The 25,341-nt window shown below is 39.6% G+C and overlaps 1 protein-coding gene across 2 annotated transcripts in view; it reads left to right on the forward strand.

The window, feature by feature from the left end:
- PCNX2 (pecanex 2) overlaps positions 1-25,341 on the forward strand; it is a 157,968-nt gene that overhangs the window by 24,512 nt on the left and 108,115 nt on the right. For both annotated transcript variants that reach the window (XM_030036214.2, XM_030036215.2), the window contains 5 exons: positions 12,859-12,994; positions 16,188-16,330; positions 17,692-17,845; positions 17,943-17,975; positions 25,139-25,310. In XM_030036214.2, coding sequence (XP_029892074.1) covers positions 12,859-12,994; positions 16,188-16,330; positions 17,692-17,845; positions 17,943-17,975; positions 25,139-25,310 — 638 coding nt within the window. The remainder of the gene's footprint in view (positions 1-12,858; positions 12,995-16,187; positions 16,331-17,691; positions 17,846-17,942; positions 17,976-25,138; positions 25,311-25,341) is intronic.

A 25,341-nucleotide genomic window follows, 5' to 3' on the forward strand; every position in this document is an offset into this window, starting at 1 on the left:
CATATCTGTAAGAAGAATTTTAACTGTTCATAAGTATTTTTATTAAATAATTTTATGGTTTTTATACTGTTATACAGCATTTGGAAAAGTTGAGTGAGGGGGTGAGAAGGGTTGTTGTTAACAGTAAATATTGTTCTTCAAGTGTTTGGCTTTCAGTGGAGGCTTTGAAAAGCTTGGGATCATGTTAAGAACAGTGTTAGCATTTTAGATAGAATGCTATTACGAGAGACATGAGAATAATGCTTTTAATAGTCAGTGGGCAAAGATTTAAAAAAAATAATAATTTGAGTTCATCTACAATAGAAATATTCTGTCTGTCTTTAGCAAAATAAAAAAACCCAAAGTGGTAGAGTTCAGTTTTGACCTAAAATCAAACATTTTACTTTGGGGCTATTTAACTCTTGCAACTTGTCTTCGTTTCACCTTGCACAGAATACTCCCCTCCTCCCACATCATGTAACAATGAACTTGAATCTGTCCTAAATTCGGAAATAGTTTACTGTCCCCTGACGTTTATCAGTTAATCTGTTTTTTATCAAAAGAACAATCTTCCTTCTCCTTCTATGAGAAGTCCTTCTGAATCTGTCTTTGCTAGATGTGTATGTGACATCTTTGTCTTCCAGTACTATGTTTTTTAGTTTGTGGTTTGCAGACCTCTAGGGATGTGAATTATTTTTAAGGGGTCTGCTAAACATTAACAAAAGCAAGTTCAGATATTCTTTGCAGCCATTTACATGCATTTAATTTCTAAAGATCAGCACCTTTGCTGGAAATGCTAGAGTAGAGTGACAATTCAGACTGGGAAACAGAACAAATCAGCAAAGATGAGTGGGTTCCCAGGACTGTTTCTGTGTGGGAGTCAATGGGAGGACAGAAAACAAGAGCTTTTCCAAGAACAGAGCAGCGTGAAGGAAAGTACAAAGCAGAAGTTCACATTAAAAACAAGGAAAGAGGACAAGGAAGCATGAAGCGTGCTCAAGTTGGTTTTTGCTAGGGCAGTTTGTAATATGTTTAGGCCAGAGAGATTAGTGAGAGCTGTTTGTTCAACGGGCAGTTCCTACCATCTGTGCGTAGCACAGGAAGGTAGGGGGTTTTGTTTTTTTCTTCAGGTGTTCACCATCAAGTAATTTTGTATTTAGACAATATGGAAGACTTACAGCATGTAGAAAATAGAGGGGCAAATCTGCTTAAAGACAGTTCAGGAGTGAGGCATCTTTCCTTTCCCCTATCCCCACCTACAGGCTTGCACATCGCTTATGTCAGGTTAGTTTCTTATCCACTGTTAAAAGACAAGCCAAATAATCGCGGTTATTAACTAATGTTCTTTTTATTACTGAAAGAAAAAGGCAAATAGAATAAAATAAAGCACAAGGCATAATCAATGATTGCTTGAGTTACAGTCTCTTCTGAGTGTCTGTGGAGAGCTCTTGACAGAAATTATTCTCTTGAAGGTGGGCCCTCCTCTCTTGGAGATGCTCATTGTGCGAGTAGTCCGTACCAATAGGAGATGCTGCTGTTATGAAAGGATATTAGAAAAGAGACATGGAAAGCACCTCTGAGATGTCCTTGACTTATCTCCCAGCCCATCAGAAAGTTAACTAAGGAGAAGACAATGACTCTGACAGTACTTCTTCATGAGTACTGGAGATGGTGCAGAAACAACAGCTTTAGGCTTGGTGTCTGAATCCGTTAATGAGCCATCCAAATTAGATTTTGTGAGGTCAAAGGATGCAGGAGGGTATTAATGCCTGGACAAAAGAGGTGGCATCCTCCTTGGGTAGGAGGGATAGGGTTTTAATCTCAGGAGCCTAGATTTCAGGATCTAGAATAAGCTTATGGAGAACAATAGATAGGTCTGCAGCAGATACGTATAAGCTCTTAAAAACACTTTTCACCAATCGTGCTTGCTTTATAGTGTTAAGATTAAGCTGTTCCTAAAGGGAAAATGTCAAACTGTGTTGAGCCAGCGGAGTAACTACGTGGATGTGCATGGACTGTGCCCTGATGTACTCCTTGACAAGGAGGAGAATTGGCCCAGGCCAGGTGGTGGGAAGAGGCCTCTTGCTTTTGGGGTGTTGTGGGGAGAAGCAGCAGGTCAGAGGCGCTGGCAAGCTAAGAGCGGTGGCACTTCTGGGTAACACTGCAGCTGGTGGGGTGGGGAGGAATTTTGGCTGGGGAGGATATGAACTCTGGCTGGTTTGTCAAGAGTAATGTAACTGCCTTATGAATTGGCCATAGGTAAATACCTTTTAACTAAGTTATGCAAAACTGGAGAAGGTATTTAAATATTACTCAAAAGAAGCCATTAAAGAAAGCCTTGAGGCAGACTAACTAATGTTTAACGATCTTAAATTCAAATCATAACATGCTCTGTCTATTGAGTCCTACTATTGTCTGCTCCATTAGTAAAGTCTTAACCAGTCTGGCATTTCACAACAAATTATTAGGAACTGAAATTAAAGTAGTATTTCTATGGCCTGTAAACATTTTATCTTATCTTCTTGGCATGGATTCTGAAATCCATTTCTCACAAATAATGCAGAATCTTAGCAATGCTGCTGTGTCACAGAAGTGATGCTGTGTTATGGTTTTTGGTTTTTTGGTGGGGTTTTTTTTGTGTGTTCTTAGCTTTCACATGCTTCCTGCTCTTCCTTTGCTTGTGAAGGGCTAGGTGGACAACAATGGATTACAATGTACAAAGCGAAGGCAGATGTCCAAGTTTGAAGCAGTCTGTGCTTTATTCCTTCAGAGGCTCCTTGACATGGGAAGCAATACTGTTTGAGGGAATTACAACTTGTCTTGTCAAATATCAGCGGTCCGTCACCTCATTTTGGCTCTGCACTGTTATGAGCTGATCTTTGGAGTATTCTCTGGTTTATCAATGTTAATATATATTCCACCAGATTCTAATTTTTTTTTTGTTTTGTTTTTGTTTTATTGTTTGCATTTTCAACTATAGTAGTTGTCCTAATGAAAGATATTATCTGTACCTGCAGTCCTTGTCCTGGATATTTTCAGAGCTTATTCAATGTAGCATAAACAGTCTCTTAATAATAATTTCTAAAATTACACCAAAGGTTGCTGAGAATTAGAATTGTTTCAAATTGTCTCCATATTTGTCTCACACCAGTCCAGCTTCTGAAGTATTTAAAAACGTAAGTTAGCCAAGTTAAATTTAAAGGAGGTTCTTATGTTGTAATGATCACCAAAAAAAGATAATTCCTTCTCCATCTTAACCCTCACTTTGGCAGGTGATTCTTGTTACTGAGTTGGCAGATAGCTAATCAATTCCCCAATTATTGTCCATGTAATTACCCTGACCCCATTTTTGTCTGTTATCTTTCCAGCAACACCTCTTGCCAGCAGTCCCTGTGGAATGGGTTCCCTGCTGAGCTAATTGCCTCTAAATTTGATGCTCCCATTACCTTGCCAACTTCACCTCTAGCCATAAATTGCTTTGTGACAGGCTTTGACAAGACAAAGTGTAAACTGTATTCTCAGCCCATGGATTACATTAGAAACTAGTTACAGAAAGACCATTTGAATCTGTTTTGGAGTGAGAAATTGGAAATGGCTTTCTCATCCTGAAAAACATTCTTCTGCCCCATTACATTAAGTTCTTTACTAGCCTTTGTCTCTCTTACAATGAATCCTTAATGTTTCTGTGTTGTGTGGTTTGGGTATGTGATTGGCTTCTGAGAAGGCAGAGAAGGATGAGAAAGTTCACATTTTTGTAAAATGGATGCCTAGTATAAGCATGAACTACATTTTTGCATGGTTAATTTGACTTTTCACCAAATAGTCACTATGTTTAACATTTTACCTGTTTAGAGCAGTTGCAATTTCAAGTTAAAATTCTTTCCATTAGATTGGTGATACAAAGTAAACCCCACAATCATTAGCAATAACACATCCTTAAAAATATGAGGTGAAAGAATGTACAACTTAAAGCATCATTAGAGGTATATAGCTGTTTTCTGGGGTACGTGAAACAAGTTGGAGTTAATGTCTTACAAATAAGGAGGTGTCACTGACACACCTTTTCTGTCTGCCACTGTGACAGAAAGCAGATGTTTCTTAGGAATTTCTTTAATTACCTTTGAATGTCTCTTGTAATTAAATATCTGAGCCAGTTTTGATAAGCAGTCAAAAAGATAAATGTGAGCTATCATGTTATCTAGGTATTACATGTGAAGTGGCTCATAAATATCACTGAAAGCGTAAACCCCTAAAATTACAATAATTGTAATAAAAGGATTAATGTTTTTTGCATAATTTGTGTTATCTGTCCTCAGTAGAGAGGCTAATAGGGCCATAAGGTATATATCAATGCCAATCTATAAATTTAACAGCAATCATATATTCCATGCATACTTGCTGTACCAGGCTAATATATTTTTAAACATGTTTAACTACTTTTCTAAATGTGCTTTCTTTGCATACTGGGGTTCTTGTTTAGAAGGTCAAGCCACCTCTGCGTGTGTGTACATACATATTGAATAAAAATGTGTCAGTATTTGATACCTGTCAGTAATGTAGCTTTCATGAACATGTGTTTGAAATACTGCCCTGTCTTTCTAAATGACTTGAATATTACAGGTTGATCTATAGGCATGTTATCCTTCCTGGTTTCACATCTATGAAAAACTCTGTTCAACTAATGTAAACTGTTGTAGTTTCTTTTCCCAAGTATCAAGTACTAAAATAATATATTGCCTGAATGTATAGACTACAAAATTTGAATATTTGATCACTCTTTTTGATGCTGAATAAGTGAGATGGTCATTTCATAATTCAGTGATGGAGCTCAGAACTCTCTCCGTATCTGCTTCTTTCACTTATGTTGCGAAAGATAGAAATAAGTAAGCTTACAATAAACTTCAGGGCACTAATATAACACACTTTACTATTTTGATAGTTTCTATGAAGTATTAGATCTTCTAAAGCCAATTGGAGTTGTGCCCACACAAGCTGTGGAAGCTTTATATTCCTTTCAAGAAATTCTCTGGGGTTTAGAGAATGCCATTTCTAAGAATGCTGCTTGTATTCTTGAGCCCATTTCCTTCTCTCCTGTGTTAAACTCCTGAGAAGGAAACCATATCGAAACTCCCAGTTCTGTGCAAGATGATATCATTATGCACATGCGTGGATTTTAAAGGGATAGAGTTGGTGTCTGTTCAGAACAATCCAAGTTTTTACCGGCAGTGATTCAACTTTGTAACGCAAAAGCATTTGATTAATTCAAATGCATATATAGGTTTAAGTGCTGGACCTCTTGTTGTAGTTTATCACTTCATGTGTCTGGCAACAGTCAGCAGTAGCCATGAATTGCATCAAGAGGCTGCTGTGCTGCATATATGAGTTTAAAATAAATACATAAGATAGGCCACAGAAATGAATGTATGGCACGCAGCTGAAATATTTGAGAATGGGGGCAGAAAGAATGATTGCCCAGCCCTGAGGAAAAAAAAAAAGTCTTTCTATCTTAGCTGTAGATTCTTCTTCCTGCCAGAGTGACACTTATACTTGGGCTTTCACTTGAAATCAATTGTATATTGTCATGGTTTAACCCCAGCCGGCAACTAAGCCCCGCGCAGCTGCTCGCTTACTCCCTTTCGCCGGGATGGGGGAGAGAATCAGAAGAGTAAAAGTGAGAAAACTCGTGGGTTGAGATAAAGACAGTTTAATAGGTAAAGCAAAAGCCGTGCATGCAAGCAAAGCAAACCAAGGAATTCGTTCACCACTTCCCATGGGCAGGCAGGTGTTCAGCCATCTCCAGGAAAGCAGGGCTCCATCATGCCTAACGGTGATTTGGGAAGACAAACGCCATCACTCCGAAGGTCCTCCCCTTCCTCCTCCTTCCCCCCAAGTTTCTATGCTGAGCATGACGTCATATGGTCTGGAATATCCCTTGGTCAGCTGGGGTCAGCTGTCCCGGCTGTGTCCCCTCCCAACTTCTTGTGCCCCCCCAGCCTACTCGCTGGTGGGGTGGGGTGAGAAGCAGCAAAGGCCTCGACTCTGTGTAAGCACTGCTCAGCAGTAATGAAAACATCCCTGTGTTATCAACACTGTTCCCAGCACAAATCCAAAACATAGCCCCATACTGGCTACTATGAAGAAAACTAACTCTATCCCAGCCAAAACCAGCACATATATATACACCTAGCTTGCTGTATACCTTTAAAAAGAAAATAATTATTCTAGTTTGAGCCTTCTCCTGCTTTCTTGGTAAAGTATCTTTTTAAATTTATGTATATAATTATTAAAATAGTATAATTTTATATATTTATAGAATTGTATTTATATGTGTTTTATTATTATATGTGGTTCATCCATACCAGTACTATTCATGCATTCATATTGCACTTTGCATGTTCTGTGTGAGCAATTGGTCCTCTAAACTCCTCACTTTTTAGATGAGGCTCTGACACTAAAACCAGGCTTCTAAGAAGCTATGTTGTAGTTTGAGTCTAAAATGCTTCACAGTACAGATAGAGAACTCTATTAAGAAAAAAAAATTCTGCTTAAATTTTTTTGTTTGTTTTGAGAGTATTTTGGGGGGGTGGGCAACAGCAGGGCTAATAGGTTAAAAAGAAGGAGTTGCAGCAAAATAGTGACGAACAAGTACTAAGAAAATAATTTAAGTTACCCGCTAGTATAGCTGCAGAGTGCTAGTGTTTCTGGCCCTGGGCAAAAGAGAGAACTTCAAATCAATGAGCTAACTTAGTGGATTTACATTCACATCCCTGAATAAGCTGCTTGAGTGCATTATACTATATGAAAGTATCTATCTGAATGCCTTAGCAGTACTGTATGTCTCCTGTATAAATCCATTAATACTTCAATATGTTCACCACTGGAAAATTCCCTGAACCTTTGAGGTTTATTCCTCACAGGAGAAAGTAGACTTATAAGTAGATTTTGTTTTTTTAATTTATTTTTAGTGTTTCAAAATGCCTTTTTAGAATGACTAAAACATCTTTATATTTCTCAGCAAGGTGACCCAAATAACAAAGATCACCCACTGCTCTAGTAATAGGCTGCTGACTCTTGCTTAAAGCTGCTTGGCAGGTTGTGCAGTTCTGCAGCTGAGCACATTTTGAAATGGATGCAACAAACATTATATAGTTCCTTTTGGGATTCAGCGATTTCAGATGAGCTGTTCACCTGAGTGTAGTGCTGCTTGAACACATAAATGAGCGTGATATGTGCATGTGTGTGCTGAAAATGGTAATGTTTGAATTATAATAAAGCCATTGATTTTTCTGAAAAGTACTCTTTACAAAACTCAGTAGAATTTTCCTGCTGGCTTGCTAGGGCCAGGAGGAAACACTTGTGTTAGCTTGGCTAGTTAAAATCCATTCCTGTATTTGTAGGGGTTTTTAGCCCCTCTTTCACTCCGTGAACGCAGAGCAGGGAAGTGAGTGTTCTCAACAGAATGAGGTGCCACATGATGGCAGCAAAATCCTACTCAGGACTAGGAGTTTGGATAGTCCTTTAGCTTTTGGGACTGGCTTCTCTTCCCTCCCCCCACCCTTTCATAAGGAGAGCTAAAAGGAATGTTTTAAAAGACTATGGAGATAATGGAAGCATGGGTGCTGTTAATGCATTAATTCCGGTAAAGCTGCATCTTCTCAAAACGCATCCTCTAGTTTATTAGCTAGTATATGCTGTTTGGTTTTGAAGTTGTTAGTACATTTATCTTTGCTTTGAGATGTAATAGGCTTACAAATTAACAATTTACATGCTTGTTATTAAAAAAAAAATAATCCAAGTACAGACAAGTAAGGGTGTACCGAGTGGATCCCGTTCTTACAACACCTAAGTAAGAAGGCATGCGTAACTTCTTGCCTTCATACCACCTGCAACACTACTGGTAACATGCTCTGCAAGGGTTTTCTGTCCATCAGTAGTATCTGACTTAATGAATGTAGTATGTACCACTGCTCGTTTTGTAGTCCATTGCAAAACTTGTAACAGCGATCTTATATCCTTTTCTATTATGTCAGTAAATCTGTACATCCAGCTTTCCCATTCTGTAAACTCAGGTATTCTATCTTGTTATCGTTAGGGGTGTTGTTATTGCTAGTTAAAACAGATGCCAAAAATCTTCCCCAAATCCTGTTGTATGAATAGCAAAATGTGAACAAGATTTAGGAGAGATTTCATCATTAGCTTGAGCTCCCTTCAGCAGTAACCACTAAGGAAAGTTCAAGTATGCATTCTGAATTAATTGTATTCTTTTTGAAAATATTAATTTCTTACCAAAAAAAGTGAAAATTCCCTCCTCTTCATGTTTTTTCCATGTTTGCTACGATTGGGTTTGTTACATCATTATCCAATCTTAATGCTGCTCTCACTTTTGCATGTTTCAGTTTTCTTATATACTTTAAGTTGCTTTTTAGTTTTGTAAGTCTTGTTATTTAGTAGTATAGTTGGGAACTGTAAATCATCTGCTGCTTAAAAAGGCAATATCCGCAACTAGTGGATTTAATCTCGGTCCTGAATTGTGCAATACCGTGGTCAGATTAATGCTGGCAGCTTTGTAGTGGAGACCTGATGAGCAATGAGTAGAGACATAGCAAGAGGCCTGTGTGATGAGGTGTAAAAGTGATTGGGACGTGATTGGGACGTGAAATGGCAGGGAGGCCATTTTAGGTGAGAAGGAGCAAAGCTGCTGAGTTGATGGTAGGAAGACATCAGCAACGGCATTGAGTAACAGAGGCACCATCGGCGAGCTGTGGGCTGCTGTTGATCCAATACTTCCAAAGTCAGTTCGGACACCTACGTTTGTACCACAAAGTGACCGTTTTGAAAAGGACACAAAAGTAAGGGCATTTGGAGTTCCCGCTATGTCATTAGCACTAGCTGGCTCTAGTACAACCAGATTGCTCCGGTCTCAGTTCACCAAGTACTTTGAGTGCACCTCAGACTGATACTTGAGAAGTGATTGCTTGTTGGGTGTGCAGAAGGGGCGATTCCCAACTCTGAGCTTCACTCTGGCTCTTCTTCAAATGTCACAGCCATAGCTGCTTTGACTTAAGAGTGGTGTTTTATTGAGTATTACAAATAGCTTTCAGCTATATTATTTATTATCGCTGTGGATATTTGTTGCACATTGTTAAGCTTTGTAGTGACCCAGACAGCAGTCTAGTGGGATCTTTCTGGTTTTAAGCGTGAGGACCAAGAGGAAGGTGCTTTGTTATAGTGACTGTTGTGACGTTGGTTACAATGTTCCTTGTCCTTTCTCCTATATGCAGGTTAAAATGAAATTTAGCCAACACCTGAAAAACAATTTTATCAAAGGGGGATTCTTTCTGGCTTGCCTGTATAATGAGCTTACCTTGAGAGGTGTTCAGACTCAAGGCTAGCTAATCCTTAACAAAGGGGATGACTTAGGCTGCGTTATATTTGAATGGCTTGGGCCTAATTGTCAGTGGTGTAAGGCAACTGTCACAGACTAATCAGAGAGGGAGAAGGAAGACTTTTCTAGTGCTGTGTGGTTATGCTAAAACATTCTCAGTGTTGTATGATTGCTCAACTAGCTTATGTTTACTCAGTGTTCTTACAAAACCGAATTATGAGCCAGAAAAAAATTCCGGACTTTATAACCAATTATCAGTAGAGGGTGCTATGTATCTTTTGCATTTGATCTACATAGGTTGTATGTTTATCAAAGATATTTTTAGTTAATAATTTATTATTCAAAATTTAGTTCAATTATACCTTTGCTTACATTAGCGGTGCAGTTTACTGTGGTAGATCTTGATAACATTAATTTGATTCTGCAAATGAACAGATTTTCTGTTTAGCAAGATTCCACGTTATACTGTGATCAGCTCTGTTATAATGATTTTATGATTAGAGAGTGTTTGCTTCTATTTATATATGGTAATAAATTTATGGAATCTAGTTTATGGGCTTACAAAAACACAAACACCACCATTGCATTTCTTACTGGTATTTGCTGTCAGTGTGATAACGATGTCATCAGATGAAACATACAGCTTCTGAGTAGCTGTGCAAGCGATTCATCATCAGGGGTGTAGCAAGTGAGTGTCAGAAGGAGGTTGTCTGGAAAATAGGGATAAGGAAGAAAAAAAGTGCAAACAGGAGCTGCGGGGAACAGAAGATGAGGGAAGAGTAAGAAAATACAGAGAGATGAAGCTGATGAATAAAAGGCGTAGGAGGCAGATGAAGGCCAGATGATGGCTTCTGATTTTGGAATTGTTGCTTTGCTAGCTCTGCCTTCCCAACTTCTCTGCCCTGATTGCCTTTTCAGGCCTATGAAGTTTTCGACTTTTTCTCACAGTCAGTGTCCCAGCTGCTTGCAGACTCTTCTGCTGGTTGCTGATAGGTAGAGCTATGAATTTTTTCTGTAAACAGAAACCAGATATGGGCTCTCTTGGCTCTTCAGTTATCTTGAAGTCTGGTGGCAGATGATTTGATCTCTTAAGTTTATTCTTGGAAGAAGTCCTATGAGTAAAAGAATTTTGATTTCTGAGAACTGATAGAGCAGAGTACCAGGGGAATATCTTGGCCAATCTGTCTGTCCTTCTGCCATTTCCATTCTTGGTAAATGTGGGATAAAAGACATGGTCCAATCTAGGAAGTACTCTTGACTCCACTTGTCTTTTGTAGAAAGACAGCTAAAGAAACAGGAAGTTATTGGAGATTAACTCTTCATTTAGGAAGGCATGTGCAGCCACTGTTCTATTCCCTTTCTGTTTTGTTGGGTCGCTTTTTGGGCAGAAATTCCCAGGGTAGTGTTCCTGCATACCGTGGGCTACACTTGTGCAGGGAGTCCCAGGGTTACACCCACAATGACAAGAAACAGGACAGCTCATCCTGAGGAAACAAACAAACAAATCCATTGCCTTCCTTCAAGCTGGACAAGGTCACCCTTGAGTAGGGCATGTCAGAATATGCAAAAGGCATGGCTGTCCTCTGTAGTCCTTATCTGTGGGAATCTTCCTCCTGGGAGGCATGCCTCTAGCCTTCCTGCCCTTTCTGCCTGCCTAAATCTGTTGCTTGAGATCCAGGATCTTGGATCTGTTCCTATCCCTTCTGTACTCTTCTGTTATTGACTGCTGACAAGGTACTAAACAAGACCCACAAAGGAGATACGTTCTTACGGAGGGTCGCCTCGTGGCTGGGACATCAAGTGGATTGTGTTGGACCAAGTCCTCATTTCCTAGTACTGTCCAAAGAGAACATGACAGCTGTCCTGACTCTGTGGAGCAGATCATGCTTCTGCCTGTAGCGGGAGGAGTGGGGAGTGCGGGGGAGGCCATTAGGGTCAGAAACATGGGGTGCTCTTGTTTCTACTCAGCCGATAGCTCTGCTGGAGTGGCAGATGGTGACTATCAAGTCTGGGATCCAAGCCTGATAGCAATCAAGGCTTTGAAAAAACTAAACTACCTGGCTCAGAGACCAGAGGCGGGATGGATCCTCTGGTGACATCCCGAGGCTGCTGGTGTTCCTGTTGGTCCAGGCAGAGCTAGCAAGTCCTGGAGGGGAGAAGGAAAGAGCGTGCACGTTTCAAGCTGTTGGTGTGACTCTTCAGCCCTGCTTCTAAGTAATCCAGACATTGAACCTTATCCCAGCACAGCGCTAGCCACTGCAGCTTAAGTTAACAGCCAGTTATGTGCAGGACAGCCACAGTTTTAAAGTTCCTTTTGTTGAGCTTAACAAGAGTTATGTGACAGGCTTTGGGAATTGGTGCCCAAAGGCAAGGAAGGTTGAGTTAACTAAAATTAATAAGGTGGCTTGGGGGCAAGCATAGGGTATGCAAGATGACAGTTTTAATCTTTGCCCTGCCACAGGCTTCCTGGCTGACTGTAGGCAGATCGCTGTAGTTCTTCCTGCTTGTCTTTTCTTTATGGAAAATAGGAACAATAGGTGTTGACTACCTTGCATGAGCACCGAGGTGCTTTCACCTCATGCAGATATGAAAGTAATAACAGCCCAAGGCAGGCATCCAGAGGCAGGGGGTTAATGAGCTCAGAGCAGGGTGCCTGATGTATAAACTCCATTTGGAAGAGAATAAGCAAGAAGTATTCAAAATACCTCTTTTCCCCAAGTAACAATTATTTCATTTCAGTATAGTTCTTGCTGAGACCCAGTCAGTCATGTCATGGTAGCACACCATTTCTGCAACCCAACAGGTATCGCTGCTGTAAGTGCAGATTTCCTCAAGTAAACTGTTTGAGTCCTGTATCTCCAACATAAAGCAGTAAACACGGTGGCGGAAAAAAAAAACCAGCATCTTGCTCAGGGCCCTCCCAGGGTGAGTTTACGCTCAGTATGGGGGATATCTGAGCTAGCCGTATGTGAATTAGCTCATGTGTTGTTGTCAGCTTGCTACGGCAGAAGGATGTTCCTGTAGCCTGAATTCTCAGTAGGGTAAATTAGTACTCACCGAATTTGGTGCAGATGAGGCCAGAGTAGCATGGTACTTAAGTGAGCTTGTTTGAAAGCTAATCCAGGACCTCTACAGTAGCTACCCTGCAGTTTGGCTCCGTAGATATGCAGCTCTTGACCTGAGTTATTGTCAGTGGACAGAAAAAGGCACTTCTGAAATGTGAGTCATTGGAGGTGTTCATCTCGGGATGAGAAAAATTATGATAGTAAAGCATCTGTTTCTCTGTGGTGGATGTAGTAGACCATGTGTATCTAAATTTGGGTGTTAACTGCTTTGTGGGCCTGGGCTAAATTTCAGGTATGGAGGTGCAAGGTTCCATGTCCTGAGAGCCAACCAGTAATGTGATTACAGGCTTCCTCCTGTAATGTTTCAGAAATACTAGGAAACTACTGCTTCTTAAAACAGTCTCTTTCCTTTCTCCCCTCTGTGTACAGTGAAATACAGTTCAGCTCCTCTAGTACTACCACTTCAGAGAGCCAAGAACCCTCTTCCGGGGATCAAGCAGCGAGTGCGCTTCAGCAGCAGCTCCTACTGATGGTGGCACGAAGGACCCTTTCAGAAAGCCCACGGGTACATTGTAATATCTCGGTTTCTAGCATTTTGATAAACTGCTTTATAAACAAATGCTGCAGGCTTGTTCCTTAGACAGTTTTGTTGATTTTCTATACTACTTTGCCTGTTATTGTTCATGTGGGAGAAGATGTATTTTATGTTGATGGATGCAATTCAGCTGTTTTCTACTGATGCTGAGTAGTGTTCTAAGGGAGTACTTAAAGACACCATCACCTAAGAAGTTGATCTTCTATCTTTGGTCTTATTTCATTTGAAAGAAAGAGGACACAGCTGTTAGGATTTTAGACACACCACCAGATTTTAATAGGATGAAGTGTTTATTCCAGATTCATTACTATCCTAAAACCTCATGTCTGGTTTCACTTTGCTGAACCGGGCAACCAGACTTCTGGATGTCTGTTGTGGAATGTCAAAGCCACCTTCTTAATGTAGCTGGTAAAAGAAAAAGGCCCTCAGAGTTCAGTTTGTATGGTAGTATGTGGACATACTTGAACTTTACAGTGTTTGGGGTCTGTGACCAATGGCTTAAGGCTGTAATCTGTTTTTTACAGTTCCTTTTATAATAACTTTAACCTTCTCTTTTCTTCCATGGCAAATTCTAGTTTGATATTTATGAATAACCTTAGAATGCCAGTTAATTATCTTTCATCTTAGATTTTGCACAGGAACTTAAAGCTAGAAGCAACTTGTATAAAGGAACTCTTTTAAATTAAAAATCAGGAAATGGTCCTGAATTGTGTATTTCGGATTTGGACAGAGACTTCCATCTAAAGGCTCAGATGTTTTCCAGATATTTATAATCTTGTAAACTGCCTGTAAATTAGAGAACAATTATCATGTCTTTTTTTTTTTTTTTTTCCCCCCTCTTCTGGGAAAACTGCATCATTAGGAAGTAAGACATATTGCTCAAGATCACATAGCAAGTTTGTAACAGCGCCAGGCAGTAATTTCAGAACGTCCTGGTTTCTGAATTTTTTTTTATTAAACATGAAATTCTGAGCCTATGTAAGTCAGGAAAAGTTTTGTCATTGATTTCAATGAAGCTAGGGTTTCAGGCTGCCTCTGACACCATACAAATTTATGAAGTGAATTTTTATAAGCCCTTTTTTGATAGGAGGCACAATTAGACTTAGTGACTTGCTCAGGGCTAGTCAGAGAGTTTCCCAAATGTAGCTCCAAAATCTGATTCCAGCCCAAGTACTGCGAGCCTCATGTAATGGACTTCATCCAAACGTTACAGTTCCTCGGGAGCCAAAATGTTGACTTCTGCACTCAGTTAAATATGTGTTAAGCTGTTCTGAGGACAGAACAATCAGATCCTCAGGTGTTTTTAATGGACTCTTTGCCGCCATTTTGATTTTTTTATTCAGTTATAGTGAGCAATCTAGATTAGATGAGTGAAGTTAATGATCGCAGTTGATTGAGTTTCACATTACTTTCTGTTGGGAAATAGGACACAAGAGAAGCAAAACTGTGCCAGTATTAGCAACTGTAATATTTTAAAATACAGTTTTTCTTTAAAAATACCCCAACTCCATAATTAAGAGACTGTTTAAAGTGGTAATAGAAATATTAAAATTTGGAGTTCCTAAACTACTTTTAGATTTTAAAATCAGTGTAGTGAAAAGATTGCAATCAGTCTCACAGCTTTTAAATTACTTGGAATTGTTAATAAATTAAAGAATGCTGAACAGCCCAGCACCCTGTTGCATGTCTGAATGCTCAGAAACATGACTGTGTTACTGTCCTGTGCTGATAGCGGCTGAGCTACCCAGCACTGTGTGGCTGTATGCTTTTAGTCAATTGGAGGCATGAGGTGAAATGCATAAACTTGAATTTCTTTCTCTGAAGCTTAAGCCAGCCTGTTTTACCTCATGTTTGGTAGCAGACTGAGGATATCAGTGAGTTAGTTCCCAGCTTACACGCAGCAATACATTAAGTCCTATGTAAATTATGTGTAAAATTCCTTTTCCTGGAAAGTGAAGATCAGAAATTATTCCAATAATCTGAGAGAGAATATAACAATTCCTTTGTGCAGGTGGACAGGTTGTTTAAAAACCTGTGTTTTGCTAACGGTTGCAATTCAAGAAGGTGATCAATTACTTTACACAGAAATCCCCTTCTCTGACTGGGAAAGTGAATATAACACAAATAATTCTAATGTAAGTGTTGCCTAGAGTTCTGTAATAGGTTTATTTGTTATCTAATGTTGATTAATTATCTTTAACAAGGCGGGGGCTAGAAGGAGCTAGAAAGCCACTAGACTTTATAGTGATTAGAAATCTCAGATTCTTCTTGGAAAGAAAAATAAGTGATTGCCCCCCTCACCCCCCATAAAATCAATTATTGGTGTACCTTGGAAAGAAACCACTACTTTGCAGAGGTTTTTTTGTTCTGTTGTGTAGCTTTGCAGGCTTGGCTGATGGTCTGTAGATAAGCCTCCCTCCCCACAAGTGTTGGTGAAGGAGTGCAGGTGTAGAGTTGGAGGATATCTGAAATGCTGTAGTTCAAACAGACAAGAAGAAAAGGCCTTAGAATCTGACAAAAGCAGTATTCAAAGGGATGGATTTATGATTGTGATGGTAAGATTAGAGGCTCTTAAACTAGTGATGTTTATGCTGTTTGTGCTTGTTTGCAATTTTTTTTTTCTCCTCTTGCTGTTCTTGAGGATGCACCCCTGATGTGGTATTAGAAGCATCTCAGGAAAGATAAACAAAGCTGTGTTCTGGAAGGAGAGTTGATAAGTCATGCCTCTAGGCCTTAAAGCCTACTTGATTTTTTTCTTTTAATAAAAACAAGGATTTGTCCTATCATGTGGGGTTCTGTGTCATGCTGTAATTAGCCTGACACATGGAAAAATCTTCAAAAAGAAACTTTAGACAAGCAGTGGATCGGGACTAAAAAATAATTATTTTTTAAACAAATATTTAGTGTTTATGTTTAAAGCATATTATCACTGTTGAGCTCCACAATTGATATAGCTTCTGTCCGTCTGCAATAATTAATCTGGTGCGATATTTTTGTTTCTAATTTAAAACGAAGAAAATAAATATGCTCCCACTATCCCTTTTAGAAAAAAAAAAATATCTGAAACTTCATGTAAATTTGGCCTTTTAAACACCTGTTTTGCTGGCAGCCATATGTCAATGTGAAAGAGTTTTGTGTATTTCTGGTTTGTTTGTTTTTAAAGCAACCCAGCCAGGACGCTGAGGATTCTTCATGTTCTTCAGCACAACGGAAACTGAACAGGCAGTTTTACAGATTTATTATATTCCCTGGCAAATGGATTAAAGTCTGGTATGATCGTCTGACCTTGTTGGCATTGTTGGACAGGTAAGCTTTTTTTTTTTAATGCAACTCTATGTAGTGTTACAGTGGGTGGCTCCACATGTCCATAGAGCAATGCAGACCACTAGAGAAGGAAAAAGCGAGCGTTGTATTAGTGTCTTATATTCAGGTTGAGTAGATAAATGCTTTTTTGCTTTAAGCTGAAGAAAATGTATTTCTTCAGAGTTGGTTTTGGTGGTTCTTGCTACCCTTCATCTTCCAGCAGAGACTTTGATTCATGTGAGAACCAGGCCTGTAGACTAGTCTTTAATTTGACTCTCAGCTGTTGGATCCAATGGTTCTGAGCTTTCTGATGAGACAATCAGGTTTTGGTGCAAAAATACAGAAGTGGAAGGGTCCCAGGGTATTGTAAACCAAGTACTCCAATCTTTAAAAAAAAAATAAATTAGTGATATTCAGGAGGAGATCTTTCAGCTGCTCCCTCTGTTCCAGTGCAGGTTTATTTGTTTAGAAAAAAATTATTGTCTTGGCATCTCTCCTTTTTCTAGTCCGTCAGTTGCATTTGGCATTGACGCTTCACACAGTACTCTTTGCTATTAGACCTCACATGGTAATCTGCCAGACTATTAGGACCTTCAAACATGTTAGTCTCCATACCTAATGGCTGCTGGCTCTCCTATCTCTGCTTTTGGGTGGGTGCTATGCCATATATGTTAATATGGGCTCCACAGCAGAAATTTCAGATGACAGTCTTATATGCTGCAGAAATCAGGCTATATAGTCAGGGAGCTTGGGTCCAGAGCAGATACTTACTTGATTGTAGTGTCTTATCTCTGTGTTTCAATTGCATGGAAAGCATCTGCTGATAAACTCTTTTGTTATAGCCTGAATATTAACATTGTTTTTTATCTCAGCTTCCATGTTCTAATAGAACAGATAAAACGAATAAAACATCGGATGACAAATTTGGTCTTTCATCTAATTCTTTGTTGTCAGACGTATGTTTTTCATTAAATGAATGCCTTATTTCCTCATTTAAAAGTGTTTGGGTGTTGGGGATTTTTGTGGGTCTTTTGTTTTTGGTTTTTTTTTAAAATAAACATACACTTGCCTACATTCAAATCAGCTTCACTGTGGAATTCTGTTTGGGAATTGAGATTGGAGGGTGCTGGACTTCCTTGCCTATGCCTTTTTTTCTATACGTTTTAGCTATCCTAGTGGATAAGGTCTTTGGCACGGGGGTGAAATACATTGAACATGGAAAAGTAGTTTCGAGAACGAAACCTCAGATCCTGTAAATTCTGATAGCTCCAGCACTGACAGTTCATACCAGCTGCAAATGGACCTGCCTTGCTCTAATTAATATATAAATATTTGTACTTCTCTTAACACTTTTATTCACATAGGACAGAAGATATAAAGGAGAATGTGTTTGCTGTCCTTCTAGTGGTTCTTGTTTCACTTCTTGGATTCCTGACTCTGAATCAAGGCTTCTGTAAAGACATTTGGGTTCTGTTGTTCTGTCTCGTGATGGCCAGCTGCCAGTATTCTCTCCTAAAGGTAGGACACAAGTTCATACCCAATTGCTGAATTCTCTTTTAACTTCTTTGAAGGCAAAATCCTATAAGCAAACTTTTTTCTTCTGTTTTGTTTTTAGAGCGTTCAGCCTGATCCTGCTTCACCAATACATGTAAGTCTCGGCCAGTAGAACAAGTCTTTCTCCTTTATTATCCCATATGTACTGTGAAACAGTTGGCTGTTCAGTGAAACCGGTATAAGTAGTTTGCTGTTCTAGGCGATCTATGAAAATGAGCAAGATGATGTCTGTAATTTTGAGACTTTGTACTACGTTTAATTAATTTTAAGCTATTTGAATTTATCACTGCTATTAGCAAAGTGCTTTTTCTTTAAGCTAAAATGTGCAGTAAAAACAAATGCATCTGGACCTGGACTAGTTTGCTGAAATTCAATCCTGTGGCATCAGACAAGCTTTTTCTTTGCTTTCCTCTAGAAGCAGTGACTGAAAACAGCAGAAGTTCCAGATTAGCAGCTCAGTCGTTGGTCAGTTGGGTCTTTAAATATTTTATTTTTTTTTTAAATTTGTTATTGCAGATGTATTTCTCAATAGTATTATTAGCTTGTCAAATAGCACAGGTGTTTTCCCTTTGTTATAATACGGTCACAGTTTCTGTGCTTGTGTCCTGAAGAAATGGCCAAATATGTGGGTGAATGCAGGCTGTAAGGGTCTTTGCTGGTTGCTATTTGTCTGTTGAGTATATCTGGGAAATTGAACTCTGATGGTGACAACCACCTTGCAAAGGACCAGTTCCTTACCCAAGTCTGTCCTCATAATAGGACTGGTTTAGGAGCATCATCCTACAACTGCAACCTGACCCCTCCACCTGTCACAGTGCCTCAGCGTTTTTGATTTGCGGATCTTGGAAGACATTTCAGTGGTCACAAGGTCCCTTGCTTGCTTTTACACCGGCTGCTTAGTTGCTCACATTTCTTATTTAGCTCTTTGAATGTTTTTGAGGACCCCCTCTCTTCCATCAGGGTTCAAAACCAGCACGTTGAAAACTGCAGGTCTGTTGGATCATTACCCTTTGGCAGGGAGCAATTATTTTTGTTAGTTTAGAGGCTAGAAATGCAGGCTGAACTTGAAATTTAGGTTATTTAGAAGTGTATGCTACACATTTCACTGACATGGATTTCGGAAGATTCTTAGTTTCTTTTTCATGCCAGTTATTATGAGGCAAACTTACAGTATTTTTGGTTGTAATGCATTCACAGGAAATAGCTGTCTGCATAAAAGTAGGGAAGGTTAATAAACAGCAGCTTACACATTGAAGTGTAATATTTTCAGTACATTAAAGAAATATTCCTACCTCCGTGAAAAGTTGGGAGTTTGGGGGACTAAAATAATGTTATTTTTCAGTTCAGCTAGCATGTGTATAGACATAATAATGTGAACTGTAATCAAATAGTTTGTACTTATTCAGACATCAGTAATGTGTACATTTGTTTGAAGTGGGTGGCAAACAGTTTAATCAAAATTTCATTATAAACTTATCTAGCCCATGTTTTTTTATAGTATTAAAGACAAAGTAGCTAATGAAGTTTAAACAGAACATTTTCTGTGCAGAATCCAGGTTTGCATTTCAGACTGCCACAATACCGTTACAAGTATTATTCACCATATTGTATTCTGGAAGTCATGCAGCAGTGTAGCAAAGTAACAATAGGTGTATTCCCATCTTACATATGCTTTCCTAAAACTTTATCAGGGATGTTTTCTTGCAAACCTTTTGGTGCACCATAGGAACTCCAATGGAAATAAAATTTAGAGAGTTTTTCCACAGAGGGTTTTAAAGGTAGGAGGTATTATAGATCAAGTTAGAATAGAAGATTAGCTGTTTCTACATTATATCTTTTTAACACAATAGATATTTGTAAAAGCTTGCTTAAGCTAGTAAGCACCACAAAAATAAGACAACAAGAAGGCGAGAAAAGATACTCCATCTACTGTTTCATAATTCATGTGACTACATTAAAATTAAAGAGAGTAACATCTCTTGATGTTAATGTAAGGATGCAGAACAGCAGAGGGATTAAAGAATGATCAGTACCATGTCCATGAATGAAAATGCAGATGAGATTTTTTTAATGTGAAACAAACCATTGCAAGCTACAGATTTGTACACAGAATTAATTTCTATTTTTGGATCCATGAGTAGCCGCTAATGCCTTATGTTATCCATGCCTGCCAAGGAGGTTCCAAACTTCTTCCCTATCTCTCACATGCAGACTGTGTTACTGTTTGATGTGACTTTGTCATCTCTAGCCTATACCATTTTGAAAGACTCTGCTTTAAAATACCAACCAGTGAATTCAGAAAACACAGTGCCTAGGGATGCATAAGCTTTTGTTCTGAACTCCTTCCGAGCACCGGTGTATTCACTTCCTGGTGTTGAGGACGAGCTGGCTGATTAAACCCTATGAAATCTGGTAGTCTGGTACAATTCTACTGGAGATAAGATTATTTTTTGCCCCCCATACCATGCTGTGACAGCTAAGGTCTCTGAGTTGAACACTGTGTATTGCTGTATACTGTCACTGTGGTAAGGGATGAGTTTCAGTATATAGAAGAACCTATCTAACTCAGCTAGTGTTTTTGAATTTTGTATTTATTTATACTCATTGAATTGTGATAATAATTCTGTTTTGATTAGCTTTGGTGTTGAAGTTGGAAATTCCCAGGTTCTACAGCTCATGCTGGCTACTGACATTTATTGTAGCTGCAGGTTTAGTACTGTTGCCTGCGACAAGATGAGAGCCTAATTTTCCTGTCAGCCTGTGCTTTAGCCTTCCAGTTCTGGTCCATTGGGAGCTGGTGGCCTTTAGTTGCTGTTCACACAGGGGTATGTGGTTCTGGGATGGTGAAATTCAGGAACAGCCTCCTCGCTGGAGTGGTGGGAGAAGAAAATAAAGTCCATCCCAAGTGTGAGGTGTATCAGTTTATTAACAGCAGAATATAAGGGAGGTGCCAGTGACTGCAGGGTATTAAATTTGGAGATCCAAGAGATCCTTGTCATGTGCATTTCAAGGTTTTAGACAAGTGGCTTTGACTGCAGAGTTACTTTTGTTATTGGTTAGAGGCAGCAGCAGATTGGGCAATAAAGGCTGTGTCTGTGGTAAATGGCTATACAGAAGGACCGTGAGAGCTTGTCTGTAAGTCCCTCATAAGATACCTGTATAGCTCAGGCTCTAGCTCAGGTTTACAAAGGCATTTGAGCTTTGAAAGATTGCAGTCATGCTCTTAATAAGATTTACAGAATCGCTTGCGTAACTTCATTGTCTCGGTTCCATTACTTACTAAAGCAGATAGCTACTCAGTTGGGTAGCTACCATAGGCAGTTTCATAAATCCCATAAAGCACTTAAAAAGTATTTTTAATTTGTCCCTGTAAGCATTTCTGTAGAACTGAGCACACACACTTTTCTTTATATAAAAAGCCTTCCGTCTTTTTCCTCTTGCATGTGTGCACCCACAAACAAAAAAATCATTAGATCTTTCTGAAATTTCCCCATCAAAATGCTTTGCAGTCAAAAGTGCTATTTTATTAAATGGAAGTGTTCATGAAATTATTCTAGCTTTGTTGAAAATCTTAATATTTTTATCCAAATATGAGATGCACCAGTGCTAGGATGTGAATATGTTTCTGAAACATATTCATGAGAAACATGGACCTGAAAAAGTCAGTGACATTTTTTGGCAGACTTAGGGAAAGGAAGAGTTTTCACTGGAATTTTTATCAGCAGAGGAAAAAAAAGATTGTTCAACAAATCAGATGTAAAATATAAAAGGAATCCTGCTTCATTATTTAAATTCTTCTGAAGGAGAACACAGAGTGGAGTAGTTTTACCAAGATGAAATCAGTTTTGCATACCATAATTTGATGAGTTTGTCGAGTAGAACACAATGAGCCCTTAATATCTAAAATACCTTGTTGATAAGTTGCATTGCCACATACCTATTTTGGTGAGGGGCTGCCTAGCTTGGCCTGTCAGTGGCAGGCATAATAGGGCTTCTGCCTTATTTTTTTGTTTCTAAAACCTGGAAAAGAGGAAATGTACTGTCCATCCCCTGGCTGTGGCTTTCAGGAGGTGATGCACCATCCCAGTGATCCTCTCTCTCCTAGAAGGTGTCGGCTGTTGGCCTCAAACCAATCCTGTCCCGAATAATCCCCCTCACACAAAGGATGTAAATGACAGTGAAATACAGCACTAACACTCACAGCAGTTCCTCTTGCTTGTGTTGCCTGTTCCCCAGCTGTGGGGACCGGAGTATCTGTTGTGCTCTGGGAAGCTCATTCAGCTCGAGTGAATCGCAAGCAGTGCGACAGCTGTGCAGCCAGCATCCTTCTGAGTGCATTGCTGCTCCATTGCTTTGCTCCTGTTAATCCAATAGTAGGCAAGAATTCCTTTTCAGGATTCTGTCTCATTCCCCACCGCCACCTGGAAGATAGGGAAGGTAGTATCTGTTCACATTTTGCAGGCTGTTCAGACAGCCTTGGAAAGCTGCCTCCTCAATCCTAACTAGCATTATTGTTGTTAGCATGGTAAGAGTGATTTATTTAGAATGGAGTAGAATAGACTATTTCAGTTGGAAGGGACCTGCAATGATCATCTAGTCCAGCTGCCTGACCAGTTCAGGGGTCACCAAGTTAAAGCATGTTGTTAAGAGCATTGTCCAAATGCCTCTTAAACACTGACAGGCTTGGGGCATCGACCACCTCTCTAGGAAGCCTGTTCCAGTGTTTGACTACCCTCTCGGTAAAGAAATGCTTCCTAATGTCCAGTCTGAACCTCCCTTGGCGCAGCTTTGAACCATTCCCACGCGTCCTATCGCTGGATCCCAGGGAGAAGAGCTCAGCACCTCCCTCTCCATGTCCCCTCCTCAGGAAGCTGTAGAGAACCATGAAGTCACCCCTCAGCCTCCTTTTCTGCAAACTAGACAAGCTCAAAGTCCTTAGCCCTCCTCATAGGACATGCCTTCCAGCCCCATCACTAGCTTTGTTGCCCTCCTCTGGATGTGTTCAAGGACCTTCACATCCTTCTTAAATTGTGGTGCCCAGAACTGCACACAGCATTCAAGGTGAGGCTGCATCAACGCTGAATACAGCAGGATCATCACCTCTTTTGACGGGTCATGCTGTGTTTGGTGGCCCCCAGGATGGGGTTTGCCCTCTTGGCTGCCAGGGCACGCTGCTGACTCATATTGAGTCTGCTGTCGGCAGCACCCCCAGATCCCTTTCTGCAGGGTTGCTCTCCAGCCGCTCCCCTCCCCATTTATACTTGTGCCCGGCGTTACTCCATCCGAGGTGCAGAATCCGGCATTTTGACTTGTTAAATTTCATCCCATTAATCATAAGCCAATGCTCCAATCTATCTGGATCCCTCTGCAAGGCCTCCTGTCCCTCAGGAGAGTCAACAGCACCTCCCAGTTTGGTATCATCAGCAAACTTGCTAATGGTGCATTCAACTCCTGCATCCAGATAGCTGATAAATACATTGGACAGAACTGGCCCTAGAATTGAGCCCTGAGGAACACCGCTGGTGACCAGTCGCCAGCCAGATGCAGCCCCATTCACTACAACTACTTGAGCCCTGCCATCCAGCCAGTTCTTCACCCAGCACACCATGAACTACTTCAGAAGTAAGAGTTAAATATACACTGTAAACCTAATTGAGTATGTCAGTGTTCTGCTTGGAACTGAAAGGTGTGGGGAGCTAAACCTCTGGACTTCTAGTCATCCGTCTTGCCCAACTGCCTTCAAATAATTACCATGCAAAGATAAAACCTGGGTTCTGTAATTCAAGAGATAAGACAAGCATGTAACATCACGATAAAATAGACTTTGGTCTGGAGTGCACATCAGGATATAAATCATTAAGCAATTGTTTAGATGTAATATTTACTGGTTTCTTTTCCTAAGGCACAGCTCGTATTTAAGATAAATGCACTGAAGTTTAAAACCAGCCAGAAAGTAGTATTTTAAGTGATTTTTTTTTAAAGTCAGATTTTTATCTTTCTAATTCTCCTTTGATTATTTCATGGACATGTGTCCTATTTTTTTTTTTTTTTTAAAAGCATTAGTAAAATTGAAACTCTGATTAAACAGCTAGGATTTGTCAGTCCAACTTGATTCATATTCCATGGATGTGAGGTGCAATATAAGCCCGCCAGTTCCCTGCAATCTGCCACCTTGTTAACTGATTGATCCCAAAAGAGAGTACAGATCAGTTAATAGCAATGCTAACATATGAGCTTGGCTGGCAGCCAAACAAATACAGCCGCTGTTTCAAATCAGCAAGTAGACTCAAAAAAGAAATGATCTTTTACTATACTCACTTAAGTCATGTTTTACAAATAAGAACAGTTTCACAGCAGCTTTATGCAAGGCAAACTGGAATCCTTGTCGCTTTGCTCTTGGCTTTTCACACTCAAGGAATCTTTTGACTCACCAGTGTTTAAAATGTCTTTCTTACCATTAAGCTTCCTACCAGGAGAACTATTAAGATTTTTCTTAAGCGTCTGTTATTCTCCCTGGCCCACAGCCCCACAGCAGTGTTTTGTAGGATTAGTGCGAATCAATTGTGTGACATGTATGAAAGATGTAAGATAAGGATCCTCCCACAGATTAATTAATTTGGATCATCCTTTCAAAGTGCTGCATGAGAGGGAGACCAGAAACTGCTGATGAGTGTCACCCCCTCCAGGAGGGACACTGATTTGCTGTCAGGCAGTTCAAATCAACAAAAAAAATTGAATTGTATTGGTGCAAAAAATCAATCTCCATGCCTCACACTGCACCTAAGAGGTGCCTTACTATTTTTTTACTTCCCAGGATGCGATTAAAAATTAATTTTATATTTCATAAAGTAAAAAAAAAAAAAAAAAAAAAAAAAAGCCAAGCTACCTGAAGCAGACATTCATTAAAGTAATATAGAGAAAAATTCTTTTTCTATTGAAAAGAAAGGTTCAGACAGATTGAGGCTTTTTTTCTCCACAGAAAATGACAACTTCTGCAATTAGTGTGTTTTGAAAGGTCCAGAAGGTTGGATTTTGAAAAGCATAAATGATTGCTGGAGTTAGTCTTAACTGCTTTTTGTACCTTTTGAAAGTCTCCTCTGGAGAAGATAAAATACCTTGTAACATTTTTATTATTAATTAGTATGTATAAGTCATTAAAATATTTTGTCTGACTCCTGACCCTCTCTCCAGGTTAATGCAGTGCACGCAGTAAGAGGATGAATACAAAATTCAAACACTTTTTTTTTTTTCTTCCAGGGGCACAATAAAATCATAACCTACAGCAGACCTGTATATTTTTGTATATTGTGTGGCCTTATTTTGCTGCTAGATGCTGGATCTAAAGACACAAATCCTCCAGTTTATACAGTGTATGGCTTGAAGCTCTTTTCGCCTAGATCTCTCCAGTCAGCCAGAGACCATGTAATAGGTGAGTCAATATTTTTCCTAGGACTGTAAAA

The sequence above is a fragment of the Aquila chrysaetos genome, chromosome 13 (assembly GCF_900496995.4).
Source record: "Aquila chrysaetos chrysaetos chromosome 13, bAquChr1.4, whole genome shotgun sequence".
NCBI lineage: Eukaryota > Metazoa > Chordata > Aves > Accipitriformes > Accipitridae > Aquila > Aquila chrysaetos.